The sequence below is a fragment of the Nicotiana attenuata genome, chromosome 6 (assembly GCF_001879085.1).
Source record: "Nicotiana attenuata strain UT chromosome 6, NIATTr2, whole genome shotgun sequence".
NCBI classification, from domain to species: Eukaryota; Viridiplantae; Streptophyta; class Magnoliopsida; order Solanales; family Solanaceae; genus Nicotiana; species Nicotiana attenuata.
The window spans coordinates 40,455,655-40,467,821 of record NC_031994.1 but is presented as its reverse complement, the minus strand read 5'-3'; the positions used below and the strand labels follow the sequence as shown (position 1 = coordinate 40,467,821).

Sequence of the window (12,167 nt, the reverse complement as noted above, 5' to 3'; positions counted from 1 at the left end):
AATTGAAGTCCAGATCAGGCGAAACCATTTTTTTTTCCACTTTTGTTTACAGGAGTAAAGTGGGTTAGTGGACTCGGAACTGAAAAACGTTTCTACATCAGAGATTAAAATGTATCTGTCAATAGATCAGCTTATTTCCATTCTAAATTAGTTATCAATTGAGCAAAATTCCATCATAACTTATTAATTATGCTAGCTTTCGATCTAATAAACCTTTCTTTTAATTTGGTATAAGAACCTGATATGCAAAAGCGCACATCCATGGAGCTTAGGGGTTGTTTGGTAGGGTACATAGGAATAATGCTGAATATGGTGTATTAGTAATGCTGGTATTAGTTATGCTTGCATTAGTTATGTTGACATATTTCTTATCTATTGTTAGGTTTGATGTATTAAAGCATTGCACAATTTCTAAAAGAATTGTTTGTTTACAAAATGCCCCCAAAACCATTCCACCACTCTATCTTTTTAAAAGAAACATATGTTGAGGAATATTTTCATATGAAAAAAGTTTTTAAAAAAATTATTTGATTTGTCTACCTATATTGTTGTATAGAACTGAATTTATAAAAAAGAAAATATACTAAGTATTTATCTATTTACTAGGGATATAATTTTATTCTCACTATTTGGATTATTTCAATATTGCATTAATATAATAGCATATTTTAATTAAGCATAAATTGTGAAGGACAATTTTGTCTATAATTAAGCTAATGCATACATTAAAACCTATTGCATTATTAATACCAATCTTGTCTATGCATTAGTTATGCATATGATAATACCAAATAGAGTGTATAACTAATGCTTGCATAACTAATGCATAAATTCAAATGTGTATCAAACAAGGCATTATTAATATACAAAGATAATTCATGCATTATTTTATCTAATGCATCCCTACCAAACGACCCCTTAGTAGCATAAGTGAATCATATAATACTTGTAGTTGTTGAAGTGTCAACTTCTGTATTCTTTTTAATTTAAAGGAGTGCTGTTTATTGATTCAAAGTCATAATTCCTAAACACCAGAGCGGATCTAAGATTTTAATTCTATGGGTTTAATATTTAAAGTTTTTAATATTAAACACATTTAATTTTAAAGTTATGCATTTATATCTATTATTTATTATAAATTTAATAATTTTAATATATAAATTTATGCTCCACATCGAAAGTACTGGGTTCAGTATGCTGCATCCGCCCCTGCCGAGCACCCACGTGAAGTATGCTCACTCTTTTTCCTTGCACGAAATACAATTTATTAGGTAATACAAAATCACCAGTTGGTTAAGTAGTCACTATAAATTTGATAGTACTAGTCTTAAGGGCACTGCTTCAGCTTTGTACGAATTTGTTTTAGTGATTTTTCCAAAATAAGAAAATGGAGGGAGCTCTGCAACTTCCGATAATTGATCTTAGCTCTACAGATGGAACTTTACTCGCTGATTCGCTCCGCAAGGTACACTTCACTTTCTATAATACAAATAGTTTCACATAAGTAGTAAAACCTTTTTCTTAACAATCATGGTGTCAGTTTTGCGCACACCTCCACTAATTTTAATTTAGAGTACTTGAAGTAGCATCTTTACCAAAAGAATTCAACATTTAATATATATATATATATATATATATATATATATATATATATATATATATAAAACGAAAAATAACCTTATGTATAGGTGTATACAATATAATTTTCGACAAAGGGGGTCGGCTGAACTCTTCTGCCCACCTAGCTTCGGACCTGCATGCTAGCACCAGCATAGATATCGGATACCAGGTAACTTTGTCCATCAAAGCTGGGACAAATCGGAAGAAATCACTTAGTGTTTATGCCTCCACTATGTTTGAACCCAAGACCTCGTGATTTTCAACGCACTTCATTGACCACTAGGCTACAACTCTGGTATAAGTGTAGTAAAAGTTTGAACGCTAAATAATGGGAAGTTGGGAACTTTTTGAGCATGTGTTTTGCAGGCATGCGTTGAGGATGGATTCTTTTGCTTGATAAATCATGGGATAGAAGAAGAATTGATTCAACAAGTTTTCGAAGGGAGCAGAAGGTTTTTTGGTCTCTCACTTGAAGAAAAGATGAAGCTACTTCGTAAGAATCATAGAGGTTACTCCCCCCTTTACTCTGAGATGCTTAATTCTACTGATAATCCCAAAGGTAAATTATTTCTACTTTCATCCTTCACTTTTTACTTGATAATCTTTATACTAATCATTGAGTTTAAGTTCTATGCACTAATGGTTTAAAAAAATATTTACACAATCAAATCATTTCTTAATCGAAGCTCTTCTCAAAGAGTCATTTAAAAAAAAGTCAAGGCTAAAAATGGAAATAAAAGTTTATCCCAATTAAGCTAGCGTAAAACCAAACATATGTTTTATATTATACCTTATATATCCCATTTTTAATTCAATGAATTAAATATTTACCAATAAAAGTATATTCAATAAATAATCCCATCATTATTTATAATCCTGATATAACTTGTTCTATAAATTTTTATTTTTTATTTTCGTGGTAATACACGCAATATTATTTTATTGGAATGCAGGTGAGCCAAAAGAAAGCATCTATTTTGGAGCACCTGAAGACATATCACCATATGGTAATCTAAATCAGTGGCCTCCCCAAGGTATATCCATAAATTTTCCTGCTCCCTTGTTTAATGACAAAATTTTAATGTAGCTTTTTTTCTAGATTTTCTGAATTTTGAAAAAATCCCAGTTTATTGATTTAAGAAGCATATGTATTGATTCACTTAATATGTCACATTTATGTTTGGGGCTTCTAGATGTTCTGCCATGTTGGAGATCTACAATGGAAGAATACTACAGAAAAATTCTGTAAGTTTTCTACTCTCTGTGAGTTACTTGCATATTGTAAGCTGTTGTAAAGAATTTTTGCCTTATTTTGCGAGCTACTAATCTCACTTTTATGGATAGCTGCATTAAATTATCTTTTAAATGACTTGATACTGCAGTACTATCAGTATATAAAAGTTAAATTCGAACAGAAATAGATTAAAGCTCAACATAGACTTGTCACATACTTTATTAAGTTGCCTAGCTAGCTAAGTTTTTTTTTTAATTGACTAGCCTATTTCGGATTTGATGCTCAGGTGTGTTGGTAAAAGAGTAGTTTCACTCATGGCTGTAGCGCTGAATGTGGATGAAGATTTCTTTGAGAAAGTTGGTGCATTCGATCCACCAGCCGCTCTTCTTCGCCCCCTGCGTTATCCGGGTATTTTTTTGTTAAGTTACAAGGTTGGAGTGTGTACTTATTTTCTTCACTTCCTGTATAATGTCTTTGAGATAGGTTAATAGAAGAGAAAATTATATGTGTGTTGTGTGGATCTATGGAGCCACAGTAATAACATAATTAATGCTCCCCGTTCAGGCAAATTGTAAGAGATTTGCCTCTAATGTAAGAGATTATTATGCATAAACCATGACCACATAATATTTACATGAACATATGATTCAGGCAAATTATTTCCCTCTTATCAGTTGCAGGTGAGATAGACTCTTCTGATAAACATATGCATGGCGCTGGGGCTCATACAGATTATGGAATTATTACTATCCTAGTGACTGATGGTGTTCCTGGACTTCAGGTATATGTATGTTAGATAGAAAGGATCATGAATCGACAAAGCGGCAATTTTGTACAGAATTGATAGTTTCGTTTTGGATTGGCTTCTCTGTTTATCAGGTTTGTAGGGATAAGTTAAAGAAACCACAGATTTGGGAGGACGTGCATCATCTGAAAGGGTACTTAAATTAGTTACACTTTACTAGAATTGTGGTGTGGTGTGAAACATCATAACTTGCATGATCAGTGTTTCTGAACCTTAGCAGTGTAACTAGTACATAACTTTAACATGAAAATTGTCAATTTGCAGGGCTCTCATTGTTAATATTGGAGATATGATGGAAAGGTGGACGAATTGCTTGTTTAAGTCAACATTGCACAGAGTGACACAACCAACACATGAACGATACTCGGTATTCTACATCTTCTTAACATGTTAATTTCTTTATCTCACTGAAATGTTCTTCATCCTACTCATGTCATAATGTTCTTTGAAGACTGTGAAATGCCAAAGAAGAACTGAAATTAGTAGTTTCTTGATATATAGTCAAGGACAAAGCTAGGTGAAGGGAAGAGGGCTCAATTGATCATTTAAATTCCCTCCGTCGGAAAATTATACCATGCAAATAGGGCAATAACAAAAACTTTCATCTTGATACAAGAAGATTCTAGTATAATGGGGAAAAAGGATTATAAAACAATTTAGGTCACCACCTGGTTTCGCCGCAGGATATTGTATGTGGTTTTGCATGACTATTCATAGCTACATACTAAATGAAACATTCCAGGAGTTATTTTTGCAGATTTTGTTGAGGTTTTCTTATTAATATATATGTTGGTTTCTTAAGAATGAGTGATCTGCATAAACTTAAAAATTCTTCTTACAAAAAATCAGGTGGCTATGTTTTTTGATCCAAGTCCAGATTGTGTTGTGGAATGCTTGAAGAGTTGCTGTACTGAGTCTTCTCCTCCTAGGTATTTACCACATTTTTGTACTAATGTGTAGGTTTCTCACTAATAGTTAAGTGTTCCTCTTTTGAAATTCTAAATTCCTTTAGCATCTTTTCTTCAGTTTCCTTTATTTTGGAAGTATTATTATAGTGATGTGCCAGCAGGTTTCCTCCAGTTCGTGCTGCAGACTACCTGAAGGAGACCTACAAAGTTACTTATGGCGACCAATGTAAGTTTATGCTGCTCTAGTTGATGAGATAAATAATCAATTTTTCATTGGTCCGACTAGTCCGGATTCGCATCCGCTAGGGTTCGCTAAAAGTGGTAAAAAATGCTCTTTACCGAAAGGTTCTCCATTCCAGGACTCGAACCCGAGATCCCTAGTTATAACGGGTGAAAGGATTCAATCATCCCGCTACACCACTCAATAGTGATAAACATTCAATTTACCTTATTGTTTGGTTACCTTGGAGGATCACTATGTAGCAATATATGCTTAAGTGAAAAAGCTTCTATATTTCAAAAAGATTAGTAACAAGAAAAAAGCTTCTTGACTGACAGCAGAAGTTTTATATGAATATATTAGATGTGATCCAGTTGATCATTTTGTCATTCAACTTAATATAAATTACTTAATGTTTTCTTAGTATAAATGTTGGAACACATAGATGATCGGCCATGATTAACATTTATTTGTTTTGCTGCAGAAATATGTTGAATTGGCAACAAAAGTGGCACTAGGGGAAGAGATAAGGACTGATTTATTCATCAGTTTTCTCAATATTCAGGAGCTTTATGTGTAAAAAATGTACTAGTTGTATTGTTCTGTAATATTGTGAAAATAATGAGACATCAAGAATTGAGAGCGTGATTGTAAAAGTATCTTTCCATCTATTCTGAAACTTTACAAGTTCAGTCTAAATTAAATATATACATTCACTATATGAACTACTTACGACATGTTTATTATTATTATTATTATCTGATATTTTCAAAAGCCAGGAAATCACGCCTCGCCCCTTCTATTTTCATATATTGTCATTAGGAATTTGTTAGATGTTGTTAATTAGAACTAATCTATATCTATATTTATAATCTATAATCTATATCTATAATAATAATAATAATAATAATAATAATAATAATAATAATAATAATAATAATAATGTTATGAAATACATATTTATATGGATGTCCACTAATCAAATATAACTCCCACTACTCTTCTCCATTATGTAGATAACCCCCACTACTTCTCACCATTATTGTTGTAACTCCCTCACCTTCATAACCTACCCATGATCTTCCTTCATGATCTCAAATGCTTAATGACATACTTATGGAATTCTTTTGGTATACCTCTATGTTGTACTATAAATAGAGGATGAGAGCTCATTTTGTAATACACTTGAATACATGGAAGAAATAGATTCTCTCCTCTCTTTCTCTCTACATTGTTGTCTATCTTCTTGTTTTATATTATTACTTTGAGCTATGTTTCGTAACACGTTATCAGCACGAGTCTCTATCCAATTGAGTTACTACATCTACAAAATTGTCTTACATCAGAAAAAGCATATGTCTGCTGTGCCTGATATTCCTCTGGAAGAGATGAGTTTTTCTTTTTCATTTAGCAATTTCAAATAATGGTATGAAATATAATAAAAGGAATAACAAGGTTGAGGAGACTAGTACATCGTGAAAAGGCATATAATGCTAAGATACGTTTTCTAATTTTTTTTTTAATTAATTCATTTTCTTGTTAGTTTTTCTCAAAGGTTCTTTATTTGTTCGAAAAGTTTCCAATACTAAGTATTACTTTGTAAAGTTAAAAATACTTAGATGTAAATTAATTTCTACTCTACGTTTTTCTTTCTAATATTTATTGTAAGTTTAGTCTAATCTCTTTCACCTAATGTTCAGGTTAGATGTTATATGAGAATCAGAAGCATATAATGATGCAAGTAAATGTTACATACTAAACCAGAGACCAAAGATGTACATAAATTAAGGAGCTACGCCAGCTTTTGCAAAGTGATTTGAAGAACTTTGATTCCTTTGTTACCAGTAAATAGATACTTATTGTGTAACACATATATGAGTTTACTTTTATTACTATTAAAAGTAGTATACCATGAAAGTCTCAAGGGTGAGTCTACTTTGGCATATTATGCCATTAATTAAGGATAAGACGGTGGGTTCAAGTCCCAACGCACCATGAGGGTAAGACATCGGGTTTTGAGTCCTGATGATCCATGATTGTAAAAGTTGGGTTCGAGTCCCAACTCATTATGGCCTAACATGCCTTTATATGGATAAGGCATTCGGTTTGAGTCCCAATGCACCATATTGATGATATATGATGACTAAAGAAAAATAATGTATTTTTCATGAAAAAGCATAAAGTTTGTCCCACTTGATTTGCTCCATTCTTGAAGTGAATGTGATAATGGTGCATAATAAGTCTAAATAAAAACAAGTGGTTGACCAATGAACGTGGGCATGTCAAAGATCAAATAATAACAGTCATCATTATGATAATTGTAAAAAGGAGAACGACAAGGGTTCTCAAAATGATCCTTCAAAGGTGAAGGAATATGTATCAATGTGGTCTATTAATACGAGACACGTTCACATGATTATAGTCCATTCGTTGAAAATGTGACTTGTGATAAGCATTGTAAATGCAGGTTCATTCCTGAAAGTAAATGTTGAAATACATATGTGATAAGAATTACGCATAAGAATGTGCTTATGCATGGTTGGATAAATACAACAACTCACCTCTAAGGGAGGTTTGAGAGAAATAAAGATAATGAATATTACAATGTGGTTACATGAATATGTCATTGGTCGCGTACATGTGGTACGCTAAAAATAATTTGACATGCCTTATAAAAAGTTATTAAAGGCAAAAGTAAAGCAAGAAATGATTTTGCTTATGATGATTTTGACCATGACAATTATTATGATATGATTTTCTCCGTGAATGAGACATTCACCATATGGATGGTGTGACAAAAGATATTATAGTACAAAAATCAATTAAGAGCTCCGGAAGAGCTAATTTGTCACTACCCAGATGAATGAAATTGTTCATGACATTGATATTGTAGTAAGTCTCAAACGGAATTATTGAGTTTCAAATTATATTAGCCTAAAATGGTTTGGGCATATTGAGATCTATAAATGAATAGGAAGATTGAATATTTCATATTAGCTATTAGACGGTCATGACTGGGGGTAAGAGGATAAAAGGTTACCCGTTTTTCTTTTAATTTGTACTACACAATATAAGCTAATGATGATGGAAATCACATGCCAACAAAGTAAACTAGAGGTTTACTCAAACAAATTTATAGTTGCATGAACGGGTTGGCATCGCCCCGGTTCCAATTATGATGCAAAGACATTAATTGAGAATTCACATTGCGCAATATTGAAGAAATATAGAAGATTCTTTCAAGAATTCTCTTGTGCTTGCTTATTCTCATGATATACCGTTAAGGTTGGGATATGAATCCTTTAAGATCTAGATCGAATAAAAGGGTGATATATAGTATAATATATATATACTATATATATTATATATATATATACTAGTATATATATAGTATAATATATATATATTATATATATACTAATATATATATATGGCCCAATACGACTACCATCAGTGGAACCGTTTACTATTATATTGATTTTAATAGATGCTATTATTTATATGGTCATATTTGCGTTTGTTGTCCAAACTGTGCAGTTTGGATTTTTGCAGATTGATGCTCAAATATTAGAGGAGTCACAGAATATAAATTTTCTTTGATAATGGCTGGTTTAAATCCAAGTTGGTTTAGTAGAGATTGTATGCCTCCAATTAGAGCTTAAACCATTGGTATGGAGAACAAAATTACCAAAGGAAATTTGGTATGAGATGTATTATTTAATATAGAGGCAGCACTTGTACGCATCTAGCCAGTTATGATAAATTCTCCCCGTCAGAATTGGTTCAGGGTCAGGAACCAAATAATTTCCATATTGAATATAGATGTGCTTATATGATTTAATTGTGACCACCCACATGCACAAAGAGTGTTCCCAATAAAGGTTGAGAAATGTGTTGGTGATCCTAACATTACGGGAGAAAATGGGCAGCTGAAACAATGATACGTGGAATGAATTATTATGAATACATCTAGATCCTCGTACAAGAAATGTGAACAAATGTGAACTTGAAGTTCAAGTGATAATTCATTTCTAAAATATTGCCAGGACATTTGCTGACCCAAGGCTAAATGTCATTTTCAGCTGTTAATGCACCAAAATAGAATAAAGTCCATGATGGACAGAGTTTATGACACGCATGAAGTGTAAATAGACTAATCGGTTCCAAAGATAAACTCCTTAAGAAGGAGAGGAGCAAATGTTCAAGATGGTCACATATAAGGAGGCAAGTGCTTTATAAGAGCACCATGACATAACACTTTATAAGACCTCATGGGGAGGCTCAGGTACCTGAAAATAATGAGATAAAGAGATCTCAATAAGTTATGTCTTTAGTGGGTAATGATAGAACCGATGTAAAATGATCGTCGACGATGTTGTTAATATAATGTAGCGCTCAATATTATTAATATTGACGAGGATCTTGAGCTCAAATCTGTCACGGAATTTGGACAGATAAATGACTGGCCAAATGAAAAATATGCAATGAAAATTGACTTCATCTAAAAAATATGAAGTTGGACGAATAGTCCCAACAACTGAAAGTATAAAGGCTATATGGAGATATTGAAATATGATTAATATTATATTGCAAAAGGAATCCTTGATATAGATTTGTTTATTCTAACAAATATTGTCAAGGTTTTGTTGGTTATACAAATGCAGGACATAGTTCGTTGTTCAAACAATCTATTTCCATGTGAGGACGTGTGACTTTTCTTTGAAGAGACGATTCCAATAATATTGAAGACGATGATGCTTGCACAACTCAATTAAAAGAACGATATATTGAAGAAGACAAAATAAAGCACATTTAGCCAAAGTTTCTTTGCAGAGACGATCTTCAATAAAATGATGAAATAGATGTTCAAGAAATTCCTTCAAGTGATAATTTGGCGGAATAATTCACGAAGGCATTGCCGATCTCAATATTAGAGAAGTTGTTATACAAGCTTGGAATTCGGCGTCTCCGAGAAATAAGTGATATTTTCATCAGGGGAAGGAAAATACGCGCTGTACTCTTTTTCCCTTAGCTAAGGTTTTATCCCACTGGGTTTTCTTGACAAGGTTTTTAATGAGGCAGCAAGTAATGCGTATTACAAGATATGTGTACTCTTTTTCCTTCACTAAGATTTTTTCCTCCATGGTTTTTTCTTAGTAAGGTTTTAACGAGACACATTATCTATGGACATCCAAGGGGGAGTGTTATGAAATACATATTTATATGGATGTCCACTAATCAAATATAATTCCCACTACTCTTCTCCATTATGTAGATAACCCCCACTACTTCTCACCATTATTGTTGTAACTCCCTCACCTTCATAACTTACCCATGATCTTCCTCCATGATCTCAAATGCTTAATGGCATACTTATGGAATTCTTTTGGTATACCTCTATGTTGTACTATAAATAGAGGATGAGAACTCATTTTGTAATACACTTGAATACATGGAAGAAATAGATTCTCTCCTCTCTTTCTCTCTGCATTGTTGTCTATCTTCTTGTTTTATATTATTACTTTGAGCTATGTTTCGTAACAAATAATATATTAAAAACAGGAAGCTCCTTAATTAAAAGTCAAAATTACCAAAATTACCCCTCTAAAAACCTAATTACCTAATAAATATTAGTTTAAAAAAAAAACCTTACGCTTCATAAAACAACTCTTTCCAGCAGCCCAAACGAAAAGACGCTACGTTTGCTAAAAATACTACTGGTTAATTATCTTGCTTCACAATTATGACGACCCTCTTTTGGAAATTCATGACACTTTCATGGCCAAATAATTAGAAATCGTCAGTTTGATACTTGTTATGTACGTGCATGGGGCCTTGCAGGGTTTGCAGGATGTATGGCCTGCCAAGTTCTACAGGTTTTGATTTGCAATTCTTAGTTTGTTTATCAATATCTATATCTATCTATCTATATTATTATAAAAGCATGAATGTTTCATGCTAAATGTTGGTAGACCAAAATATCCTTGAAATATTGATTGAATTTTATACCCTTAATTATTTATATTAATTTTCACGAGAAGTCATAAGAAAATGATACAATTGGAAATACTGTCCATTGCGATTAAGAATTGTAATAGGATAGAGATTTAATCATGAAGAAGTAGAGCAATAATTGAAATAAGAATCGATTTTGGAGAAGATAGTATTTATCACGTAAGAAAAAGTGATATGCTATAAGGAATCAAATTGGTAGTGTTTCTCAATTTTTGTTATATCTTTTTTCGTTAAGTTTTTTGTTTTAAAATGGAAAATTTACATGAAAATACACTTGGAGAAAACACTTTTCACCCGCCTAACCCACAAATACGGTTTTCATCCGGTAGCCCACAAACATTAATCAATTTTANGAAAACAAGTCAAACTCACAAATTTCGTCGAACTTAGTCAACTACACCCATAATCACTCCTAAATCAGATTTCGCCTTTTTCTTTCATTTTTATCTTTTCCCTTTGTTCATTTTCATTCTTATTTATTTTTTACTTCCTCTGTATAGTATTTCCTAAAATTCACAATATCAGGAAATTGAAGTAAAAAATATATTCATCCTTAAAGTCTATAATTTTTTTTTTATTTTTTTTTTGCAAAATTCAAAGTTTTGTAAGGGAAATTCTTATTTCACTGGAAAAAATAAAAATTTCCATTATTAAACACTATCTGAAAGCAATTTTTTATAATTTTCTATGTTGTATAATTATGTATACTTGTGTATAATCATGTATAATTCTGTATAACTATGAGAATACACACAAATATACATAGTTATACATGATTATACAAAGTATATATAGTTATATACAACATATACATCATACTTCCTCCCTTCGGAAGTCATTAAAAGTGAGAAGAAGAAAAAGAAGAAGGAGGAGGAAAGATTACCAAAAAAAAGGAGATTTCATAACTTAGAATAAGAGACAATAATTAAAAGAAATAATCACTCAATATTTTCTTTTTCTTCGAATGGGAATAAAAGGATCCTCTAATGTGAAAGTCGAAATAGGCTTTGGCGAGCACTGAATCGAAAAGAAAAAGACTACAAAAGATAGATCTGGTGTGGATTGTTCAACAGTGTTATTTTGTGGAAGAGGAAGATAAAGATGAACGGAGCAAGAAAATCTAAAGAAGAACTCTACTATTTTGCCAGAGAGAGAGAGAGAACTGAAAATTGAAAATTGAAAATTGAAAATGAAAGAGAAAGTAGGGTGGGGAGAAAATCTGAAAGGGAAAACTGATTTGGGAATGGAAAAAATTCCTCCGCATAAAGAAAAAGAGTGGGGACAGTGATGTGGCTAGTCGGTGAAAATAATTTTTCAACATTATAGAAACTGGGCCATACCGGGTAAGAAGGAAAAATATAGGCC

General features: G+C 32.1%; 1 protein-coding gene across 4 annotated transcripts; it reads left to right on the top strand.

The window, feature by feature from the left end:
* On the top strand, window positions 1,306-5,536 carry LOC109226869 (2-oxoglutarate-Fe(II) type oxidoreductase-like). 4 transcript variants are annotated; one of them, XM_019391763.1, is made up of 11 exons: window positions 1,306-1,465; window positions 1,987-2,179; window positions 2,574-2,654; window positions 2,814-2,865; window positions 3,141-3,262; window positions 3,529-3,635; window positions 3,734-3,792; window positions 3,924-4,026; window positions 4,509-4,588; window positions 4,715-4,793; window positions 5,272-5,536. In XM_019391763.1, exons 1-10 carry the CDS (start codon window positions 1,388-1,390, stop codon window positions 4,758-4,760), a joined length of 921 nt encoding a protein of 306 aa, XP_019247308.1. In that variant the 5' UTR covers window positions 1,306-1,387; the 3' UTR covers window positions 4,761-4,793; window positions 5,272-5,536. The 4 variants fall into 4 exon arrangements, with proteins under 4 accessions (XP_019247308.1, XP_019247309.1, XP_019247306.1 ...); XM_019391764.1 differs by having other exon boundaries at window positions 1,308-1,465; window positions 1,987-2,128; window positions 4,729-4,793; XM_019391761.1 differs by having other exon boundaries at window positions 1,308-1,465; window positions 3,535-3,635; window positions 4,729-4,793.

Bases quoted from the DNA above. Each gene is read 5' to 3' on its own strand.
- LOC109226869 (XM_019391760.1), top strand. From the start codon at position 1,388: ATGGAGGGAGCTCTGCAACTTCCGATAATTGATCTTAGCTCTACAGAT. The intron at 1,466-1,986 runs GTACACTTCACT...TGTGTTTTGCAG, and splicing joins TCGCTGATTCGCTCCGCAAG to GCATGCGTTGAGGATGGATT. The intron at 2,866-3,140 runs GTAAGTTTTCTA...TTTGATGCTCAG, and splicing joins GAATACTACAGAAAAATTCT to GTGTGTTGGTAAAAGAGTAG.